General features: G+C 47.2%; 1 protein-coding gene and 1 pseudogene across 1 annotated transcript in view; one reads left to right on the plus strand and one right to left on the minus strand.

The window, feature by feature from the left end:
• Positions 1–23,220, plus strand: part of GSDME (gasdermin E) — a 71,693-nt gene that overhangs the window by 27,552 nt on the left and 20,921 nt on the right. Inside the window, 3 exon segments of the mRNA XM_059073975.2 lie at positions 19,102–19,243; positions 19,246–19,275; positions 20,908–21,010. Of these exon segments, the coding sequence (XP_058929958.2) occupies positions 19,102–19,243; positions 19,246–19,275; positions 20,908–21,010 (275 nt within the window).
• Positions 6,820–7,651, minus strand: LOC136794808 (telomerase RNA component interacting RNase pseudogene; annotated as a pseudogene).

Genomic DNA, 23,220 nt, shown 5'->3' on the forward strand with positions numbered 1-23,220 from the left:
GCACACATCAGTTCCTTCCCCTTGAGTTCAGGGCCTTGGTTCCAGCTGATTTCCAGAGATGGTGCCATTTTGTGCTTTCCTGACTGTTTAGGGGTTAAGGGGGGGTGTGTTATGGTACAGGCAGATCCCACTTTCATTCTTTGGTACATTGTAAAGCAAATTGTAGTAAAGAAAAGATTGTATTTTTCTATGAATACATGATAATTAGAAGTTTGGTTCTTCATTAAGAATTTTAACTTATAAATTATATGAAACTAATATATCATTCAAGCAATGGTATGGCAATGATGAACCTTCATAATTATTTAAAATATTTTAAAATTACACCCGCAAAGTCTTACTATATCTAAATATTTACAAGCTGTACAAGTTTTACACACAAGAAAAAATTTTAAATGCTCCTATTTGTTATGGCCCACATTTGACCTCTAAAGTTACCACAATAGCTCTCCTGAGTGAAATTTCAATGTGCCATCAACTCTTTATTTAGGAGTATTTTGAGGGGAGGGATTTGGGGGCCTATCTCTTTCTTGAAAAAAAAACCATGCGGGCTTCTCTGGTGGCGCAGTGTTTGAGAATCCGCCTGCCAATGCAGGGGACACGGGTTCGTGTCCCGGTCCGGGAAGATCCCACATGCTGTGGAGCAGCTGGGCCCTTGAGCCATGGCCACTGAGCCTGCGTGTCCAGAGCCTGTGCTCCCCAACAGGAGAGGCCACAACAGTGAGAGGCCTGTTTACCACAACCCCCCCCCAAAAAAACCACAAAAAATCATGCAGCAAAGTTGGAACTGATCTTTTCTACTTGATATCTTTCCCTGTGGCCAGCAGATTTTTTAAAAAAATTTATTTATTTTATTTATTTATTTTTGGCTGCATTGGATGTTTGTTGCTGCATGTGGGCTTTCTCTAGTTGCGGCGAGTGGGGGCTACTCTTTGTTGTGGTGCACAGGCCTCTCATTGTGGTGGCTTCTCTTGTTGCAGAGCACGGACTCTAGGTGTGTGGGCTTCAGTAGTTGTGGCCGGTGGGCTCAGTAGTTGTGGCTCGTGGGCTCTAGAGTATAGGCTCGGTAGTTGTGGCTCACGGGCTTAGTTGCTCCATGGCATGTGGGATCTTCCCAGACCAGGGCTCAAACCCATGTCCCCTGCATCGGCAGGTGGATTCTTAACCACTGCTCCACTAGGGAAGTCCCCAGCAGATGGTTTGAAATGATTCTGTTTACCTTTGCGCTCAATTCAGTGCTGGCACCATCTTTTAAAAAACTTTTATTTTGTATTGGAGTATAGTTGATTTACAATGTTGTGTTAGTTTCAGGTGTACAACGAAATGATTCACTTATATATATACATATATCTATTCTTCTTCAAATTCTTTTCCCATTTAGATTATTATAGAATATTGAGTAGAGTTCCCTTTGCTATACAGTGGTTGTTGTTGGTTATCTATTTTAAATATGGTGGTATGTATATGTCAATCCCAAACTCCCAGTTTATCCCCCCTGCCCTTCCTCTTTGGCAACCATAAGAGTCTGTTTCTGTTTTTGTAAATAAGTTCATTTGTATCATTATTTTTAGCTTCTGTATATAAGCAATATCATATACTTGTCTTTCTCTGTCTGACTTACTTTACTTAGTATGATAATCTCTAGTTGCATCCATGTTGCTGTAAATGGCATTATTTTGTTCTTTTTTATGGCTGAGTACTATTCCATTATGTGTATATATGTGTGTGTGTGTGTGTGTGTGTGTGTATATATATATGTGTGTGTGTGTGTGTGTGTGTGTGTGTATACACCACATCTTCTTTATCCATTCCTCTGTTGCTGGACATTTAGGTTGCTTCCATGTCTTGGCTATCATCAATAGTGCTGCAGTGAACATTGGGGTGCATGTATCTTTTCAAATTATGACTTTCTCTGGATATATGCCCAGGAATGGATTGCTGGATCATATGGTAGTCCTATTTTTAGTTTTTAAGGAACCTCCATACTGTTCTCCACAGTGGTTTTATCAATTTACCTTCCCACCACTAGTGTAGGAGGGTTCTCTTTTCTCCACACCCCCTCCAGCATTTATTGTTTGTAGTCTTTTTGATGATGGCCATTCAGACTGTTGTGAGGTGGTACCTCTTTGTAGTTTTAATTTGAATTTCTCTAATAATTAGTGACGTTGAGCATCTTTTCATGTGCCTCTTCACCATCTGTATGTCTTCTTTTTTTTTTTTTTGCGGTACATGGGCCTCTCACTCTCTCACTGTTGTGGCCTCTCCCGTTGTGGAGCACAGGCTCTGGACGCACAGGCAAGGCAGCCATGGCTCATGGGCCCAGCCACTCTGCGGCATGCGGGATCCTCCCGGACCGGGGCACGAACCCACGTCCCCTGCATTGGCAGGCGGACTCTCAACCACTGCGCCACCATGGAAGCCCTGTATATCTTCTTTGGAGAAAGGTCTATTTAGGTATTCTGCCCATTTTTTTATTGGGTTGTTTGTTTTTTTAATTTTGAACTACATGAGCTGTTTGTATATTTTGGAGATTAATCCCTTGTCGGTCGCTTCATTTGCAAATATTTTCTCCTATTCTGAGGGTTGTCTTTTCGTTTTGTTTATAGATTCCTTTGCTGTGCAAAAGCTTTTGAGTTTAATTAGGTCCCATTTGTTTATTTTTGTGTTTATTTCCATTACTGTAGGAGACGGATCAAAAGAGCTATTGATGTGATTTATGTCAAAGAGTGTTCTGCCTATGTTTCCCTCTAAGAGTTTTATAGCATTCAGCCTTATATTTAGGTCTTTAATCCATTTTGAGTTTATTTTTGTGTATGGTGTTAAGGAGTGTTCTAATTGCATTCTTTTACATGTAGTTGTCCAGTTTTCTCAGCATCACTTATTGCAGAGACTGTCTTTTTCTCCATTGTATGTTCTTCCCTCCTTTGTCATAGATTAGTTGACCATAGGTGCATGGGTTTATCTCTGGACTTTCTTTCCTGTTCCTTTGATCTATATTTCTGTTTTTGTGCCAGTACCATACTGTTTTGATGACTGTATCTTTATAGTATAGTGTGAAGTCAGGGAGCCTGATTCCTCCAGCTCTGGTTTTCTTTCTCAAGATTGCTTTGGCTATTCGGGGTCTTTTGTGTCTCCATACAAATTTTAAAACGTTTTGTTCTAGTTCTGTGAAAAATGCCATTGGTAATTTGATGGGGCTTGCATTGAATCTGTAGATTGCCTTGGGTGGTATAGTCATTTTGACAGTATCGATTCTTCCAGTCCAAGAACATGGTATATCTTTTCATCTGTGTCATCTTCGATTTCTTTCGTCGGTGTCTTATAGTTTTCTGAGTACAGGTCTTTTGCCTCCTTTGGTAAATTTATTCCTAGGTATTTTATTCTTTTTGATGTGATGGTCAGTGAGATTGTTTCCTTAATTTCTTTTTCTGATCTTTCAGTGTTAGTGATAGAAGTACAACAGATTTCTGTGCATTAATTTTGTATCCTGCAACTTTACTGAATTCATTGATGAGCTCTAGAAGTTTTCTGGTAGCATCTTTAGGATTTTCTGTGTATAGCATCATGTCATCTGCAAACAGTGACAGTTTTACTTCTTCCTTTCCAGTTTGGATTCCTTTTAGTTCTTTTTCTTCTCTGATTGCTGTGGCTAGGACTTCCAAAACTTTGTTGAATAGAAGTGGTGAGAGTGGACATCCTTGTCTTGTTCCTGATCTTAAGAGAAATGCTTTCAGCTTTTCACCATTGAGAATGATGTTAGCTGTGGGTTTGTCATATATGGCCTTTATTATGTTGAGCTAGGTTTCTTCTATACCCACTTTCTGGAGGGTTTTTTTTTAATCATAAATAGGTGTTGAATTTTGTCAAAAGCTTTTTCTGCATCCATTGAGATGATCATATGATTTTTATTCTTTAATTTGTTAATATGGTATATCACATTGATTCATTTGCATATATTGAAGAATCCTTGCATCCCTAGGATAAATCCCACTTGTTCATGGTGCATGATCCTTTTAATGTGTTGTTGGATTTGGCTTGCTAGTATTTTCAGGATTTTTTAGTCTGTGTTCATCAGTGATACTGGTCTGTAATTTTCTTTTTGTGTGGTAGCTTTTGTTTTGGTATCAGGGTGATGGTGGCCTCGTAGAATGAGCCTGGGCATGTTCCTTCCTCTACAATTTTTTGGAAGAGTTTCAGAAAGATAGGTGTTAACTCTTCTCTAAATGTTTGATAGAATTCACCTGTGAAGCCATCTGGTCCTGGACTGTTTGTTGGAAGTTTTAAAATCACAGTTTCAGTTTCAGTACTTGTAATTTGTTTGTTCATATTTTGTATTTCTTCCTATTTCAGTCTTGGAAGGTTTTGCTTTTCTAAGAATTTTCCATTTCATCTCGGTGGTCCATTTTATTGGCATATAGTTGCTTGTAGTAGTCTCTTATGATCCTTTGTATTTCTGTGGTGCCTGTTGTAACTTCTCCTTTATCATTTCCTTTTTTTCTTTTTTTTTTTTTTGTTTTGGCTGCTTTGGGTCTTCCTTGCTGCTCACTGGCTTTCTCTAGTTGCAGCAAGCGGGGACTTCTCTTTGTTGTGGTGTGTGGGTTTCTCATTGTGGTGGCTTTTCTTGTTGCAGAAATGTTGCTCTAGGAATGTGGGCTTCAGTAGTTGCAGCATGAGGGCTCAGTAGTTGTGGCATGCGGGCCCTGGAGCATGCAGGCTTCGGTTGTTGTGGTGTGTGGGCTCAGTAGTTGTGGCCCATGGGCTGTAGGGTTCATAGGCTTCAGTAGTTGTGGTGCAGGGGCTCAGTAGTTGTGGCTCATGGGCTGTAGAGCACAGGCTCCGTAGTTGTGACGCATGGGCTTAGTTGCTCTGCGGCATGTGGGATCTTCCTGGATCAGGGATTGAACCCTTGTTCCCTGCATTGGCAGCATTGGCAGGTGGATTCTTAACCATGGTGGCACCAGGGAAATCCCTCCTTTTTCATTTCTAATTTTATCGATTTGAGCCTTCTCTTTTTCTTTTTCTTGATGAGTCTGGCGAAAGGTTTATCAATTTTATTTATCTTTTCAAAGAACTGGCTTTTAGTTTCATTGATCTTTTGTATTTTTTTTCTTTGTTTCTATTTCATTTATTTATGCTTTGATCTTTCTGATTTCTTTCCTTCTACTAACTTTGGGTTTTGTTTGTTCTTCTTTGTGTAGTTGCTTTAGGTGTAAGTTTAGGTTGTTTATTTGTGATTTTTCTTGTTTTCTGAGGTAAGATTGTATTGCTATAAACTTCCCTCTTAGAACTACTTTTGCTGCATCCCATTGGTTTTGGATTGATGTACTTTTATTGTCATTTGTCTCTAGGTATGTTTTGATTTCCTCTTTGATTTCTTCAGTGATACATTGATTGTTCAGTAACATTGTTTAGCTTCCATGTGTTTGTATTTTTTTACAGTTTGTTTCCCTGTAATTGATATCTAGTCTCATAGTGTTATGGCCAGAAAAGAGCTTGATGTGATTTCAGTTACCTTAAATTTACCGAAGCTTGATTTGTGGCCCAAGATGTGATCTGTCCTGGAGAATGTTCCATGTGTTCTTGAGAAGAAAGTGTATACTGCTGATTTTGGATGGAATGCTCTATAAATATTAATTAAGTCCATCTGGTGTAATGTGTCATTTAAGGCCTGTTTCCTTATTGATCTTCTGTCTGGATGATCTGTCCATTGGTGTAAGTGGGGTGTTAATATCCCTTACTTTAACACCTGTTGATTTCCCCTTTTATGGCTGTTACCATTTGGCTTATGTATTGAGGTGCTCCTATGTTGGGTTCATATATATTTACAATTGTTATATCTTCTTCTTGGGTTGATCCCTTGATCACTATGTAGTGTCCTTCTTTGTGTCTTGTAATAGTCTTTATTTTAAAGTCTGTTTTGTCTGATATGAGAATTGCTGCTCCAGCTTTCTTTTGATTTCCATTTGCATGGAATATCTTTTTCCATCCCCTCACTTTCAGTCTGTATGTGTCCCTAGGTCTGAAGTGGGTCTCTTGTAGACAGCATATATATGGGTCTTGTTTTTGTATCCATTCAGCAAGCCTGTGTCTTTTGGTTGGAGCATTTAATCCATTTACATTTAAGGTAATTATTGATATGTATGTTCCTATTACTATTTTTTAAATTGTTTGGGGTTTGTTATTGTAGGTCTTTTCCTTCTCTTGTATTTCCTGCCTAGAGAAGTTTCTTTAGCATTTGTTGTAAAGCTGGTTTGGTGGTGCTGAATTCTCTTAGCTTTTGCTTGTTTGTAAAGCTTTTGATTTCTCAATCAAATCTGAATGAGAGCTTTGCTGGGTAGAGTCTTCTTGGTTGTAGTTTCTTCCCTTTCATCACTTTAAATATATCATACCACTCCCTCTTGCCTGCAGAGTTTGTGCTGAAAAATCAGCTGAAAACCTTTTGGGAATTCTCTTGTATGTTATTTGTTGCTTTTCCCTTGTTTCTTTTAATATTTTCTCTTTGTCTTTAATTTTTGTCAGTTTGATTACTCTGTATCTCTCTCTCTCTCTCTTTTTTTTACCAGCACTAAGTCAAGTTCTTTACTTCCCAGAAGTGATGGCTAAAGGGAGGGGAGGGTGAGAAGAGGAAGACAGAAGGAGCCAGAGAAGGGAGGAGATGGGAAGAGAGGGGACAGTATATCACTGTTCTATGAAGTCTCAGGAGGCAAGTGCTCAAGGTAAAAAAGAGTCCTGGAAAATCATCCACAGCTGTGGGAAGCATCTCGATTTCTTTCTGTATGTAAGTCCTTGGGGGGAAAAGGCTGCTGTGCTGCTGCTGCATTAAATAGTTATGTACATCGCAGAGAGTCCCAGACCTTGGGCAGGCAGGGATGGAGGCCATTTCATCAGGGGCCGAGTTTTATCATCATCTCTGCGCTGGTGGGGCTTTGTAATTTTTTTTTTTTTTTTTTTTTTTTTTTTTTTTTTTTTTTGCGGTATGCGGGCCTCTCACTGTTGTGGCCTCTCCCGTTGCGGAGCACAGGCCCTGGACGCGCAGGCTCAGTGGCCATGGCTCATGGGCCCAGCCGCTCCGCGGCATGTGGGATCTTCCCCGACCAGGGCACGAACCTGTGTCCCCTGCATTGGCAGGTGGACTCTCAATCACTGTGCCACCAGGGAAGCCCGGGCTTTGTAATTTTGCACCTGTGCCAAGGTGATGCCATGCATCACCTTTACTTGTTAATACCTCATTCTCCGTCTTCTTCTTGGCTGCTATTCCTGTCTTCAGGGCTAGTTTGTTCTTGCCTCTGTGCTTGCCCATGAAGCTTGAGTGTGGGGCCTGGGCTGCCCTTATTCTTCAGATCCCCAGGACCCGTGGTGGCAGTGGTGGTGGCTGGTCGGGTCGCTGTGGGCCCAGGGGTGGCTCCTCCTGCCACTGCTGCTGCTTCCCCTCCATCTTTCACTTGAACAGCTCCAGGAAGCTGCTGCTGTTAGTGAACGAGTTCACACCGTCCGACACTGGGCTCAAACCTCTGCCCGACTCTTCGTCATCCTCGCTCTAGGGCAACGTCCTGGGCCCCGACTTAGCCCATCGGCTCTTGCTGCCACCACTGCCTGTGGGGCCTGGTGCCTCCCGGCCTGGAGGCTCCACCCGTCTCCCTTGGGCAGCCATTTTGTCGCCAGGTGCTGTGCAAAGGACTCTAGAGAGGCCACTCCAGCCCTGCGCTTGGAGCCCGACTTGCCTCGTCCTGGGCAATGCATCTGATTACTATGCGTCTTGGCATTTTCTTTCCTGGGTTTATATTGCCCGGGATCCTGCGCTTCCTGGACTCGGACTGTTTTCTTTTCCATGTTATGGAAGTTTTCAGCCATTATCTCTTCAAATATTTTCTTAGGCCCTTTCTCTCTCTCTTCTTCTGGGACCCCAATAATGTGAATGTTGGTGCATTTAATGTTGTCCCAGAGGTCTCTTAGAATGTCTTCATTTCTTTTCTTTTTTAAAAAAATTATTTATTTATTTGGCTGTGCTGGGTCTTAGCTGCTGCATGCGGGATCTTTGTTGCCGTGTACAAGATCTTTTTAGTTGCTGCAAACAGGATCTAGTTCCCTGACCAGGGATCGAACCCAGGCCCTCTGCATTGGGAGTGTGGAGTCAACCACTGGACCATGAGGGAAGTCCCTGTCTTCATTTCTTTTCATTCTTTTTTCTTTATTCTGTTCTGTGGCAGTGATTTCCACCATTCTGTCTTCCAGCTTGCTTATCCATTCTCCTGCCTCATTTATTCTGCTATTTATTCCTTCTAGTGTATTTTTCATTTCAATTATTGTATTAGTCTAACTTTCTGTGATTGAGGTTTCTGTTCCACAGTCTGCAGGGTTGTAGTTCTTCTTGCTTCTGCTGTCTGCCCCCTGGTGGATAAGGCTGGTCTAAGAGCCTTGTGCAGGCTTTCTGATGGGAGGGACTGGTTCCTGCCCACTGGTGGGTGGAGCTGGGTCTTGTCTCTCAGGTTGGCCAGGCTGTTTCAAGGGGTGTGTTTAGTGGGCACCTGTGGGCTCAGGAAGACTTTAGGCAGCCTGTCTGCTGATGAGTGGGGCTAGATCTTGGTGAGAAAATGGCCACCTCCAGGAGGGCTCACGCCAATGAGTGCTTCCCAGAACTACCGCCACCAGTGCCTTTGTGCCCGCAGTGATCCATAACTGCCCCCCACCTCTGCAGGAGATCATCCAATACCAGCAGGTAGATCTAGCCTATGAGGTCCTATGAGGTCCTATGATGTAGCCTATGAGGTTAGTATATGTGTTGCATGTCTAACCTGTGAGGTCCCTGCTTTTTCCCCTGGGTCCTGGTGCACACAACATCTTGTGTGCACCCTCCAAGAGTGGAGTTGCTGTTTTCCCCAGTCATGTGGAATTCCTGCGATTAAACCCCTCTGGCCTTCAAAGCTAGTTGCTCTGGGGGCTCCTTCTCCCAATGCCAGACCCCCAGGCTGGGGAGCCTGATGTGAGGCTCAGAACTTTCACTCCTTTGGGAGAACCTCTGCAATGTAGTTGTTTTCCAGTTTATGGATTGCCCACCCAGGAGGTGTGAGATTTGATTTTATCACAGTTATGTCCCTCTTACTGTCTTGTTATGGCTTCTTCTTTGTCTTTTGATGTAGCTTATCTTTTTTGGTAGGTTCCAGTGGTTTTTTGTAGATGGTTGTTCAGCAGTTAGTTGTGATTTTGGTGTTTTCATGAGAGGAGGTGTGCTCACATCCTTCTCTGACACCATTATTTTTATTTTTATTTTTTTAACATCTTTTTTGGAGTATAATTGCTTTACAGTGTTGTGTTAGTTTCTGCTGTATAACAAAGTGAATCAGCTATATGCATACGCATATCCCCATATCCCCTCCCACTTGCATCTCTCTCCACCCGCCTTATCCCACCCCCCAGGTGGTTGCAAAGCACTGAGCTGATCTCCCTGTGCTGTGCAGCTGCTTCCCACTAGCTATCTATTTTACATTTGGTAGTGTATATATGTCCATGCCACTCTCTCACTTCGTCCCAGCTTACCCTTCCCCCTCCCCGTGTCCTCAAGTCCATTCTCTCTGTCTGTGTCTTTATTCCTGTCTTGACCCTTGGTTCATCAGAACCATTTAAAAAAAAATTCCATATATATGTGTTAGCATATGGTATTTGTTTTTCTCTTTCTGACTTACTTTACCCTGTATGACAGACTCTAGGTCCATCCACCTTACTATAAATAACTCAGTTTTGTTTCTTTCTATGGCTGAGTTATATGCCATTGTACGTATGTGCCCCATCTTCTTTATCCATTCATCTGTCGATGGACACTTAGGTTGCTTTCATGTCCTGGCTGTTGTAAATAGAGCTGCAATGAACATTTTGGTACATGACTCTCTTTTTGTAATTAATTAATTTTTACATCTTTATTGGCGTATAATTGCTTTACAATGGTTAGTTTCTGCTTTACAACAAAGTGAATCAGTTATACATATCTCTTCCCTCTTGCATCTCCCTCCCTCCAACCCTCCCTATCCCACCCCTCTAGGTGGTCACAAAGCACTGAGCTGATCTCTCTGTGCTATGCAGCTGCTTCCCACTAGCTCCTAGTTTTACATTTGGTAGTGTATATATGTCCATGCCACTCTCTCACTTTGTCCCAGCTGACCCTTCCCCCTCCCCGTGTCCTCATGTCCGTTCTCTAGGTCTGCATCTTTATTCCTCTCTTGCCCCTAGGTTCTTCGTGACCATTTTTGTTTGTTTGTTTTTTAGATTCCATATGTATGTGTTACCATACGGTATTTGTTTTCCTCTTTCTGACTTACTGCACTCTGTATGACAGACTCTAGGTCCATCCACCTCACTACAGATAACTCAATTTCGTTTCTTTCTATGGCTGAGTAATATTCCATTGTACATATGTGCCACATCAACTTTATCCATTCATCTGTTGATGGACACTTAGGTTGCTTCCATGTCCTGGCTATTGTAAATAGAGCTGCAATGAACATTTTGGCACATGTGTCTTTTTGAATTATGGTTTTCTCTGGGTATATGCCCAGTAGTGGGATTGCTGGGTCCTATGGTAGTTTTATTTTTAGTTTTGTAAGGAACATCCATACTGTTCTCCATAGTGGCTGTATCAGTTTACATTCCCACCAACAGTGCAAGAGGGTTCCCCTTTCTCCACACCCTCTCCAGCATTTGTTATTTGTAGATATTTTGATGATGCCCATTCTGACCAGTGACACCATTATTTTTAATAGATTTTGTGCCTAACAATTTGAAGACCTCTGGCCACATGTACTTGGAGAACAAGAGTTTCCTGAATCTTGGTCTTTTGCTTATTCTCTTATTTCTTTGTTTCTCCCCAGGGGCAGCCTTTAAATAGTCAAAATAAATCAGGTGAAGGCATCTCGGGGTCTGGGGGTATTAGTGTCAATCAGCACCTTTTCCTGCTCTTCTCTTGGTGGTAGTGTTGGTGGTATTTTTAGGCTGACTAGTAAACTTCAGGCTTATATTTTTTTAATGAAAAAAAATTGGTTGTGGAAACATAGAAGTATACAACAAACACTAATAAACCACCCCCCAACTCCTGGCTTAAAAAAGATATACATTTTTTAGACCAAGACATAGGAACCATCTTTTTCTGCCTTCACCGCCCAGAATTTTGTTACTAAAATGGGATTCTTGTTCCCAAGGAGTTTATGTGGGAATTAAATGAGGGCATATAAACAAAGCATATGGCACATGGCAGGTGCTCAAAAATTGTAGCTATTAGTGTGAGCACTTCCATAATTACTGCTATTCTGACCAGCCCCCAATAGAGCCTGGTTACAGAAGCTGGGAAAGGTCAGAGCTGTGGGAAGGTAAGGGGTAACTTAGCATTTGGTGATGGGGCGGGAGAGGCAGTTTCAGAAGAGAAATTAAGTGAAGCCCTTCGGGTTTCTGATGCTGACGTCCTGGAGCCCTTGTTTTGCTCGTCTGTGGAGGGGAGGCAGGCAGCCGTGTGGTCTGCATCGTGAACCCCGCCATGGAAGGACTCACTACCTTCAGTGAGTCAGAGAGGCTCTGGTTCCTGCATGTGGCAGCAGCCTGGCTTCTCCCCAAATGAGAGTGGACCCAGACATGTGCTGTGCCTCAGCAAAGTCTGGAAAGCACGTAGGCTCTTCTCTCAGAATGTTTCTTTTGTCACAGGAGATGCTTGTTCAGTTCTTGAATCAAGATGTAAGAAGCTCTTGAGCAATATCAGTAACGTATTAATGGGCCCTGTCTCTCGTCATATTCTTTTTGGGAAGAGCAACAGTGAAGCTCTCAAGGACCCACCAGAGCCACTCTTTTTTTTTTTTTTTTTTTTTTTTTTTTTTTTTTTTTTTTTTTTTTTTGCGGTACGCGGGCCTCTCACCGCTGTGGCCTCTCCCGTTGCGGAGCACAGGCTCCGGATGCGCAGGCTCAGCGGCCATGGCTCACGGGCCCAGCCGCTCTGCGGCATGTGGAATCTTCCCGGATCAGGGCACGAACCTGCGTCCCCTGCATCTGCAGGCGGACTCTCAACCACTGCGCTACCAGGGAAGCCCCAGAGCCACTCTTTTTAAAAGATGTCTTTCCTGAGACCCCCCCCAGGCCATACCCGTCTCTGTGATGTCTGAAAGTTGGTCATTTTATTGCTGCTTTTTAAATTTTTCCCCTAGTTTATTGTGTCTCCTGGTTTGGGTTTTAGTTCTTAGGATTGGAAGCTTCTAAAAGGCTGTTTGACCTTCTATTGTTTTTATTTGAGCTGAACTCCTCCTGTGGGAGACAAAGCCTTCTGAGCATTCTTTCCAATATTCGATCCCAGGAGTCGTTTTTGTCTTTTTACAGAAATCATCCTGTCCTGTGAGCTTTATTGTGAAAGGCTACTTCAGATCTTTTTGGAACTAGGTAGGATTTAAGTCATAAGGAGAGACATTCATGTACTATTTTCTTCTAAGGTTGATAGACATTATTTCATCAAATCCAAGATTTCATCCATCGTAAGAAGCATCACTATTTTATGTACCGCTAAGAAAGAACACTGGCAACTAAACCATGTCATTTGAAAAAATCCTGATTTCTGAGATGTGAAAAAAAATGTGTGTTTTAATATTGACAAGATGTGATGTATTGATACAAAACTGTGTTGGTTGGAATGAGTCGAGAGTTAGAGTTCAGGCAAGCAGATGTTTATTCCACCAGGGCTTTCACATCATGTCTGACGCCCATCACTGAACTTCTCGTCTCTCTCTACCCGCTTTGCTGCCCGACTCCCTCTGAGGTGCCGGTTGCTGCAGCATTAGGTCCAGTTATCTCAGCCAAAATCTGAGCATCAGACGGGGCTCATTCCCTCCTTTCCCTCCCATGCCTAGTCTCCCGCTAGTTGATTCTGCCTCTTGAATATCTGTCCTACCTGTTCTCAGTGCCCCAGCCTCACAACCATTGTCCTGGTGCAGGTTTCCACCGTCTCTCACCTGGATGTCCCAGGAGTCTCCCGGCTGGTCCCTCTGCACTCACTTGATTCTCCGCATGGCAGCCCATCGGGTTGTGTCCCTGCCTGGCACGTGCCCTTCTGTGCTCTTCCCTGTCCTGGGATGACATCCACACCCTCCTCCCCTCACACACTCCAGGCCAGTCGCCTGAACGGATTTCAATCCCCGGCGTCAACGCCCCAGGCTCTCTCTCACCTCCTAGCCCTGTCTGAAGGCTCTGTCACTCTCACTCGCATCCGCACAGGCACACAGAGTCCACACGCGGACTCTGTCCCTCTGCTTCACCTGGCCAGCAGCTCAGAGGTGCTCTCATTTCCTTCAGCAGTCATGTCACCCCACAGTCTCCCTACAGGGCCACCAACCCCTTTGTGGGGTAACGCTTGTCATAGCTGCCTGATTCCGTGCCTGCGTTCCTCCTGGAACATCCTCTCTGCGCCCACACGGTGCCTCCAGTACAGTCAGCACCATTGGGTTGGAAGAATACTTGGTTCATCTGTATTTTGCATCTGAGATGCAGAGGGTAATTAATTTGCCTGGACTCGAGATGGAAGCCCAGGTCCACAAAACACGTGATTTTTCCCATCCAGCTGTGGATGCACAGAGCTTGAAAGGCAAAACCTGGCCCACAGGCTCCCACATGAGCTCAACTCCCTGCATCAGCCTCATTCGGTTTTATCATCTCTCAGACCTGCTGCGTCTGCAGGTGGCAGTGAATTAGTTACTCCATCTGAAAGGCTGAACGTCTGTAATGGCTTAGTCCTTTTTCTCCTTTCTCTCGCTGGTTGTGAGTGAGTGAGATAAGGTATCGAATAGACGGCAGTGTGCACAGAGGCGAGGGTGACCCCGTCACTTTGCTAATAATGTGTGGTTGGCATTGTGCCCTAATTTTGATTTTTTTCAGGCAGTTTACAGTCCTGAAGTCACAGCCCTGTGACACAGAGAAGGGTTCTCCTCACCATGTGGAACTGGAGCCCAGGGCAGAGCAGCTCAAGTTTCTAGAGACTTCCTGGCCCTGGCACTGGCTCCAGGTTCATCATCTCTGGTGGGTGTGTGGGAAGTTCCTTTTATGGTTGAAATGGAGACTTTGTTGGTGGGAAGGAGCCAGCCGGTGGTGGCTGCTTGGGTTTCCAAGATGATCCGCTGCTAGTCTCTGGGGAGCTTTCCCAGGAGGGTTGAGCGGAGAGGTTGCTTGTTCGTTCTCAAGCACACATGAAGCACCTTCTGTGTACGGGGCCCAGAGGAAGTCAAGGAGGGAGACAGAAGATGGAAAGACATAGGGCTTCGGGGTTGGCTAGGCTCAGCTGCATTCTCCTTCTGGTCCTGGTCAGCTTGTGTGCCTTTGGGTCCCTGGCTCACAAGCTCTCTCTGCTTTTGTCCCTCTGTAAAATAAAGGTGACAATAACTTCATGGACCAGGTAGAGTGTCCTTAGTTGCAAAGAAAATCTGTTATTACCTCACATAAGAAAACCTCCCCAGGTAGGGTGAGTCACCTTCACCTGAGGTTCCTGGTGGCTGGTTAATTCAGTGGCCCCGTGGAACCCCTTGGTGGTAGTTTCCATGCGTTTCTTGTCCCAGCTGCCCAGTTCTCCTTTTGGTGCCCAAACGACTGCATTGCAGACAAAGCCCAGAGGCAGAAAAGTAGTCTCTTCCTTGTGCCTCTTTTTAAGAGAGAGAAAGAGCCTCCCAGGAGCCCCCAACAGACTTTTCCTCAAGTCTCAATGGCCAGAATTGCCACAGATGGCCCATCCTACCCAATCCCTGGTAAGAAGAGCAGAGTCACCGGGGAGGGCCAAGACTCATCTGTGGGTCTGGGCTGCCCCTTCCACGCCCCTGTACCAGGCTCCCAAACCGGAACAAAATCGGGGGAGGCAGCTAGTGGTTCGTCACACTCGGGGGGTCAGAGCCCTCCAGGCCCCCGGTTCGCAGTGCGGTGCCTGCAGAAGCAAAACGGACTTGGTGGAAGTGCTGCCCCCTCCCCTGCCCGCTCTGGGAGCGTACAGCCTCTAACGGGGCAAGGACCGTCCCCCGGGGGGATAAGCAGGCGGTGGAAGAAGCAGAGGCATGTGCTTCGGGGGTTGAGGAGGTGGTTACCGAAATTAAACTCTAGTCAGGTCTCTAGACTGGAGGAGGCTGGCTATCAAAAGAGAAGCAGACTTTGCTGCTTAATGAAGTGTCAGAAGAGCAAAGCCAAGTTTACAAGCAATGTGCATGGACCTAATCTCCACAGCCTTTCTAATTTTTCCACTGTACAGCTGGCCTGCGAACACACTTCTCCTTTAGTGTTAGCCAATAAATCAAAACCCTTTAGGAGAGATACCGAAATTGCTAGAGCCTTAACCATCAGTACATAGCTACATTTCTGTGGGTTAGTAATTCTTGCTTAATACTTCTGCAGTATCAGGTCAGCCACCATCTTTGGGCTCTTTGTAATGTCCCAATCTCTGTTCCTGGAGAGATGGTGGAACAAACCCCCTGCAATCTTGCACGGTTTCTTCAGAATTTGCCTTTGCACCCTAGCCTCTTGCCGTCAGTTTTTAGAGCAGTGTGGTGGAAAGATCACTGGTCTGAGAGTCAGAAGATGTGTGCCATGGGATTCAGGCCAGTTTGTAACCTCTGAGGACCACAGTCTCCCTTTCTGAGCACAGACACTGGATTAGATCTGAGTGATCAGGACCACGTCCCCTCCCAGGCCTGTGCAAACTTTGTGAGTCAGTCATGGCTTTCTCACTCCTCACTGACTCCTGGCCTAGACCCAGCCTTAGAATCCTTTCCCGGCAGCTAGGCAGCGATCCTTGATGGATCCATCAGAGGTGGTATTCAAGATGAAACTGGTTTTCTACCTCAGAACTAGTCCCCTGGGGCCCTTGTAGTTTCATAATTTCTCCACAGAAGACAGGTTAAGAGCTGATTGCCCCTACTCTGTCATGAGGCACATTACTTTTTAAAGAGCCTTATCAGAACTCCATTTGAAGCCCTATTCCTCTAGGACATGTTATGATCAAGGGCTATTACACAGGAGGGTCGTGGCAACAGTGCTCACCTTGGTCTTGCTCACTGAGAATCTCCAGCATTTAGCCCAGAACGTAATAGGACCCAGTTATCTGTGGAGTGAAATGAGTGAGTTTGGGATGGGCGTCTGCTTGGAAAGCATGCCCTCCCCTTGTCTCTATGGGAGGGGTCCTGGGGGCTGCATTATGTGTTGGGAAAGAAAACTGCTTCCCTCCTTTTGGATATTGTTAAGAGCTTTAAAAGTCTTCTCTGGGTTTCTTCTGTCTGGTTTGCATTTGGCTTTCCAAGGCTTAGAAGTAAAGAGAATGGAAATTAAAGCTTCAGACTGGGAAGGAGGCAGCTTCATTAGGGCTGGGCCTGGGGAGCTTTCAGGTACCTTAGGAGAGGAGCCTCTGTTCCCGCTGGCTTCCCTGGCCCACAGCCTGGTCCCTGGCAGCCGTGCCGGGCATGGAGCCACGCTTCCAAGTGCATCCCCACCTGTTGCCTCCGGCAGCTCCTGCCTGCTCTCCTCCCCCAGGAACTCCGGGCCTGTATCCGGATAGCTGTTTTCTTAGCTGCTTGGAGGGTCTGCTCCCCGGCCGAAGGCTCCCCTGAAAACTGTGGCCATATCTTTGGCCAGCCTGGAGAGGGAACTTGATTTGGCCTCCCTGCCAGTAGTGGAAGGAAAGAAACATTTTCAGATGGGTACAGTGTGGGTCACTACAAGTGAGCCTAGTAGCCAACCCTTACTTGACAGGTGTGTAGCCTGAGGCTCAGAGACGAGAGGCAGTGACCCAGCGAGGAGGAGATGAAGCTGGGACCCACCTGCACGTTGACTGCAGATGTCTGTGTTGCACAGAGCTGCGGGCACGTGGGAGGCGGGTGATCTCATGGGAGAACGGGGTGGGGGAGGGCAGCAAGTTCCGCTGGGTGAGGAAGTGGCGCTCTTCTCCCCCATTCAGTGTGTACTCCCCTGCCCTCGCCTTCAGATGTGTTCTTTTGGGTCCAACCCTTTGGGAGCTGGCCGCAAAACCGCAGGATTGCTTCAGGCCCTACTCTGGTTCCGGGGGGCAGGCCGAGCCTTTGGTTAGTTCTTCTTTCTGATTGGAAATTAGAGTGACATGTGCCTGTCCAAACACCTAGAGCTAGTCTCTCATGGGTTCCCCCTCTTCCCGTTCATCCTCCGGATAAACTGCAAACTGTACGAAACAGGAGGTTAAAGGTGCTGATTCTCCTAAGGTGGGAGATTGTTAGTAGAGCGGCTGGAATGGTGAACCCGAGTACCAGGAGATGAAAAATGAGGTGCTCTTTGGAAACCTTTCCCGATCACACGGTGTACCATCCTCTGGGTTTCCCAAATGCATGCATTTCTTTAAGTTTGTAGCCAAATTTCATTGTTGTTGTCAATTTATCTTTATGACTTAGTTAATATGTGTGAAACATTGTTATAATTTGCATTTCTTTGACCACTACTGAGATTGAACAGTCTTTCCTGTCTTTACTTTTTTTTGTGTGTGTGATAAAATATAAAATTTGCCATTTTAACCATTCTTAGGTGTACAGTTCAGTGGCATTAAGTACATTCACACTGTCATGCAGCCATCACCACTATCCATTTCTAGAACTTTTTCATCACCCTAAACAAAAACTCTGTAGCCGTCAAGCAAGAACCCCACATTCTCTCTCCCTCAGCTCCTGGTAACCTCAAATCTACTTTCTGTGGCTCTAAATTTGCCTAGTCTAGTTATTTCATATAAGTAAAATCATCCAATATTTGTTCTTTTGTGCCTGGTTTCTTTCACTCAACATAATGTCTTCAAGGTTCGGTTGTGTTGTAGTGCGTGTCAGCTTTATTCCATTCTGTGGTTGAATAACGTCCCATTGTGTGTATGGACCACGTTGGCCTACCTGTTCATCTGTTTCTGGATATGGGTTGTTTCCACTCCAGGCAGCTTTTTACGTGGAGACAGGACCTTTCCAGCTACTTGCCTCTGTTGTGGGGATGCTTGCTGAAGCCTGGAGAACCTGCGTCTGCCTGCGGGGCGGGGTGACCACCACTGTTGGGGATGGTGATGAGCTTTCAAGGTAACTAACCTTGGATCGTTTAAAAAGCACAGGATGGGGCTTCCCTGGTGGTGCAGTGGTTGAGAGTCCGCCTGCCGATGCAGGAGACGCGGGTTCGTGCCCCGGTCCGGGAGGATCCCACATGCCGCGGAGCGGCTGGGCCCGTGAGCCATGGCCGCTGAGCCTGCGCGTCCGGAGCCTGTGCTCCGCGACGGGAGAGGCCACAACAGTGAGAGGCCCGCCTAGCACAGAAAAAACAAAAAAACACAGGATGAACACTGTAATTGTTTTTGTGCTGACACTAACTCTAATTTGGTTTTCTTCCTGTCCACTCCATAGACTCACAGCATGGAACAAGACCTCCAGAGAGGGCACTTAATCGTTTGCTTCTAAGCAACAAATCATCTTCCGTAGATGGAAATTTACTTTGTTCTTGAAATTCCCCAGAGGAGCCACCTGGGAGCCCCAAGTCTCTGCTGGGTGACCTGGGCAGGCCACGCCTAACTGGCCTCAGTTTCTCCATCTGTAAAATGATGTAAAATCCCTTCCAAGAGATTACATGTCCTTCCTGGACAGACAGATTAAAAAGTACCTTTTAAATTCAAGTCCAAGTTTTTCCTTGCTGTTCGTGCTTCCAGCCTGTTCCCCTCTCCTCTGTGAAAAGCACTGGTCAGCATTCCCCCCAGAGTAATCCTGTATTACTTGCCCACACCTGTGATGTCTGTGGCCCCGCGGCCTCTGGTTAAATGAGCAGATGGGCCGCAGCTGCCAGGCCCGCTGGCTTTCTTTCTTGCTCCTGTTTGACAGGAGCCTCCCCCCGCCCCCAGGTGTCCAGCCTTTCTCCGGAGCCCTGGCAGCTCTGAGGTGGCCTTGGGAGACTTTGGTTTCTGCCTCTCCAGATGAACCGCCCCCTCTCTCATCACCAGAAAATAAACGATGCTGGTTGTCACCGGTTTGCTCCTCAGCCGCCAGCTGTGCGAGAGGTGAAAATTCACAAAATTCACGCCGCATCTATCTCCCCTGAGGCACGAGGCCGCTCACGGGCGTTTTTCTTTTTCAGAACAATAAATCTGAAGAATCCAGTGCTGCAGCAGGTGCTGGAGAGGAAGCATGAGGTCCTGTGTGTCCTGGCACAGAAGATAGTGACGACGAGGAAGTGTGTGATACCCGAGCACATCCAGATTGAGGAGAAGTGCGGTGGCACACGGTGGGGATCCAGACCAAGACCGTGCAGGTGCGCGCCCAGCGGGTGGAGGTGCCGGGTCAGAGGCCACGGAGGCCTCGGTCAGGGGCCTCTTTGGGTGGGGTCTTCATTCGTCAGGATTCTTTCTGTGGTGAGTTAACAGAAATCCAACACAAATTGGTTTAAACAAGAAAGAATTTATTGGCTCGTGTAACTGAAACATTTGGGGGTGATCTAGCTTCAGTCACCTCTGGATCCAGGACTCAAGAGAAGGTTGTGGGCTGCCTTCCCTGGGGTAGATTCCCTCTCATATAAGCTTGTGGGGAGGCAGCTCCTGGCTTTCTTCCCACCTCATCCCCAGTGGAAAGAGTGCTTCAGGGCTAGCGCTCACTGGACCATCCCGGTCCGTGCTCATTCCTGAAGTAAACCCAAGGCCGGGGTGATAGGACACTTGGATGGGCCATGCAGGGTTGGATCAGGTGCTTTCCCCAAAGAAAATGGGTCAAGTGAGCATTGGCTAGGTTGACGCACAGATGACCCCTGGAGCCCCTCAGAGCCAGGGGTCTCAAAATGATTCCTTTGCTTTAGCTGCCTTAAATCCCTAATGGATTGAGTCAGGGAAGGTAAAGATCTGTACATATGTCTTTATATACATAAACAGATGCTTCTGGATTAAGTTACAGACAGTCTTACCAAGCTGGTCCCTGAGCTTCAGTGAAACCGAACTGGAACAGGAGGCTGCAACCCCAGACTGTCTCCCCTCCAGCTTGCCATGGTGCCCGATATTCTTTTCTTAGAGATTTACTTCTTGGGGTAACTTTCAAATTATACCAGAGGACCCAGAACAGTTGTATTCAGGAGGTGGAGATACAGGTGCGGGGCTGCACTCTCCCTGGAGTGGGCAGGCCGGACAGAGTGATGAGGCCTTATGGGAGATGGCTTCAGCTGGCCCTACCGATATTTCTATCCACGGTGACCCCCCCGCCAAAGGCCTGGAGCCTGCCTGGGAGTCAGGAGACCAGCTGGCATCACACTGTGACCAGGATCAAGTTGCTAAAGATGTCTCTGATCTTCCAGCATTTGGGCAACGAATAGCTTCGCATCTTCCTCCCCAGGCCATGGTGGGCAAGGGTTATATCTGTGACCGGGTTTGAAGGAGAGAGCTTTGGTGCCTGACCCGGCATTTCCTGCCCACCCTTCTCTCATCCTGGTACCTCTCCCCTGGTTTTATCTGACGGCACAGTGTGCCATCCACGAGGTCCAGGAGGACGTGCTCGGGGGATCTTGCTGTCAGCTAGGTTCTCCTAGTCGGGCTCTTACCACTGAGGATTTCTGGAGGATTTCAGAGTTGTTTCCATAATCCTCCATGAGGGAAATGGGAAGTTATCTTGTGTATCGTCTTCTTCATTCAGCACCATAGACCCAACGTCATTGTATCCCAAACTGGGATCTCGCCTTTGTGCCACCAGGTTGGCCATTGACTTTGGAATACGTGTAGGACATCATGAGGCCGACAAGGATTAAATCCTGACCCCTGCCGGCCGGTCGGTCCCTTTTTCTGCTCCGTTCCACGGGCATTTTCCCGGCACTCTTTGTGCGCAGGCACTAGGCCGGCCACGTGGGGGCAGGAGAAGCCTGGGGGAGTCTGAGCGCGGAGGTGGGAGCATGCGCCCTCGCCCACAGGTGTCGGCGACGGAGGATGGGAACATCATCAAGGACAGCAACGTGGTGCTGGTGATCCTGGCTCCCGCCGCCATCGCCTACGGCGTCATCGAGCTGTATGTGAGTGCAGCTCGGCTCAGCGCTCTCTGGACGCGGGTGAGCCATCGCGGAGGGACACCCCATCTTCCCCTGAGGCACACACTTGTAGAGGATTCCCTGCTGCTCTAGGGACTGAGAAGAAAGATCGGAAGAGTTTGGAGATGTCTCAAGACAAGTGAGACGGAGGGCCGCGGTGGGAGGGTGTTGGTGAGGAATGCCCAGATGTCGATGTGGGGCGTGCTTCACCCACAGGGCACAGGGCGAAGAACGTGGGCTCTGCAGTCGGACGGACTGGGCATCGGCCCCAGGGCCCACGGGGTCCTGTGAGGTCTCAGGCAGCTTGCTGAAGCCGCCTGGGCCTCAGCTTCCCGTGTCTGGGAGGGAAAGACATTCCCTCGCAGGACTGCGATGAGGACCAAGTTAGATGAGGTGTGTGAAGCTCCTGGTACAGCGGTGGCTTATTAAGTGCTCACTTTAGCTATTCATAATACTGTCATCATTGTGATCATCTTACCTCCCGTCCCCTGTAGGGAGCCCCAAAAGCTGCACTTGACCTTGCTGTCTGATCAGCGGTGTGTTCAAAGCCGGGGGAGGTCACTGCATCACTTGAAGAAAATAGGGTTTTATAGTTGGTGTGGCTTGTCTTAGATACTCACGGCTCTTCCCTCACGCTCTTCCCAGGAAAAGGTTGTGTCAAACCCAAGAAAACTGTCTGACTGCTTTTGGGGGACGTGAATTACTATATGTAACATCATAAATAATTGACTTTTTTAGGCATGGCCACAATGTTGTGATTATGTTTATGAAAAGCATCATCTTAGTTTTTAGAGATTTACAGGGAACTCTTCACAGATGAAATGGAAATATGTCTGGTTTGCTTCAAGCACGATGGCGGCGTGAGGTGTGTGCGGGGGGCAGAGGAGGGGCCCATCACAGCTGGCCGATGCGTGAGCGGAGGCTCCCCCTGTGCTACTCTGTCCATCCCTGTGCACTTTCAACTCTGCGTGATGAGAACATTGTAAAAGGGTGCCAGACGGGCCATGCATGTCTGTGGCTGCCTCCTGCCCTCCCCCAGCTGTTCTCTGTCAGGTGGCGGGGCCAGGCCAGGGCTGCGGCTGTCTTCCGGGAGTCAGCTTTCTGCTCGCTCGGCCACGCGAGGTAACACCGTTCAGCCGCAGCCGTGGGCGCTCGGAACACTGACTGTCCTACGGGACGGTGGGCAAGCCCGCGGGTGTGCGAGGGACGTGAAGGGCCATCACCGACCCTCCCTCTTCCGTTTCGCATGTAGAGCAGCCTGTGTTTCAGGGAGGAGACAAAAAGTGAAGGCTCCAGTTGTAGGAAGTTGGTCTAGGGTTGGGCCAGGGACGTATGGGATACCAGGAACACCAAGAATTGTGACCAGCATCCTTTAGGTCCAAGGTTCCAAATTTTTGTCATCCTGGGCATGCTTATTCTTTCTCTTTGAAAGACTATCCATCCACTGAACAAACTGCCTATTAGGTGATTAAGTTGCCCCTCCAGCTTTTGTCATCAGCGTGTGATAAGCTGTGTGACCACGTGGGCTTGTGGGACTCCAGCCCAGGCTGCTGAGGCCTTGGTTATCCTGTCCAGATGGATTGGTGGTGGAGGTGTTGCTTTTGTTAGGCTCTTTGGAAGCTTGGCCTGCACCGAGGATGCCCATGAGTGCTCTGAGGACCCTTCGGTGGCTGGGGGCCAGGCTGGGGCTGCGATTCCAGGCTTTGGGGCCCCCCGGGAGCCCCTCCCTGTTTCTCCGAGGAGGTGGAGGTGCTCTGCCCTGCATGCAGCTCTCTTGGGGCACCTATCCCTCCCACAGGGGGCGTCTCTTTTCTCAGATGGGGTTGGAAAGACAAAGCTTGCCTGGCGAGGCTCTCCTGTTTGCATTTCAATTTCAAGCCTTTTATCTTGGCTTCCTTCTGCTGTCTTGAAAATAAACTCCTCTTTGTGCTGCTGAGCAGAGGTGCCCTGGGGAGTTCTCAGGGTTCCTCTGGCTCACGTCCCACACCCTGGCCTAGGAAGCCCTCTCCAGCTGCTGCCTGCCCCGTCTGTGCAGCTTGGTGGTCAGGCCCTTGTTCGTGTGACACACTGCCTGATTCTTAAGCCAGTTCTGCTTCTTTTTCCCATCTCTGTTTTCTGTTGCTCTTCCTGCAGAACGTTCTGATCCGGCTTCATAAACAGCCCTACAGGGGCTGGAAGGGCCCTTAAGAGGCTGCTCGA

The sequence above is a fragment of the Kogia breviceps genome, chromosome 9, assembly GCF_026419965.1.
Source record: "Kogia breviceps isolate mKogBre1 chromosome 9, mKogBre1 haplotype 1, whole genome shotgun sequence".
NCBI lineage: Eukaryota > Metazoa > Chordata > Mammalia > Artiodactyla > Physeteridae > Kogia > Kogia breviceps.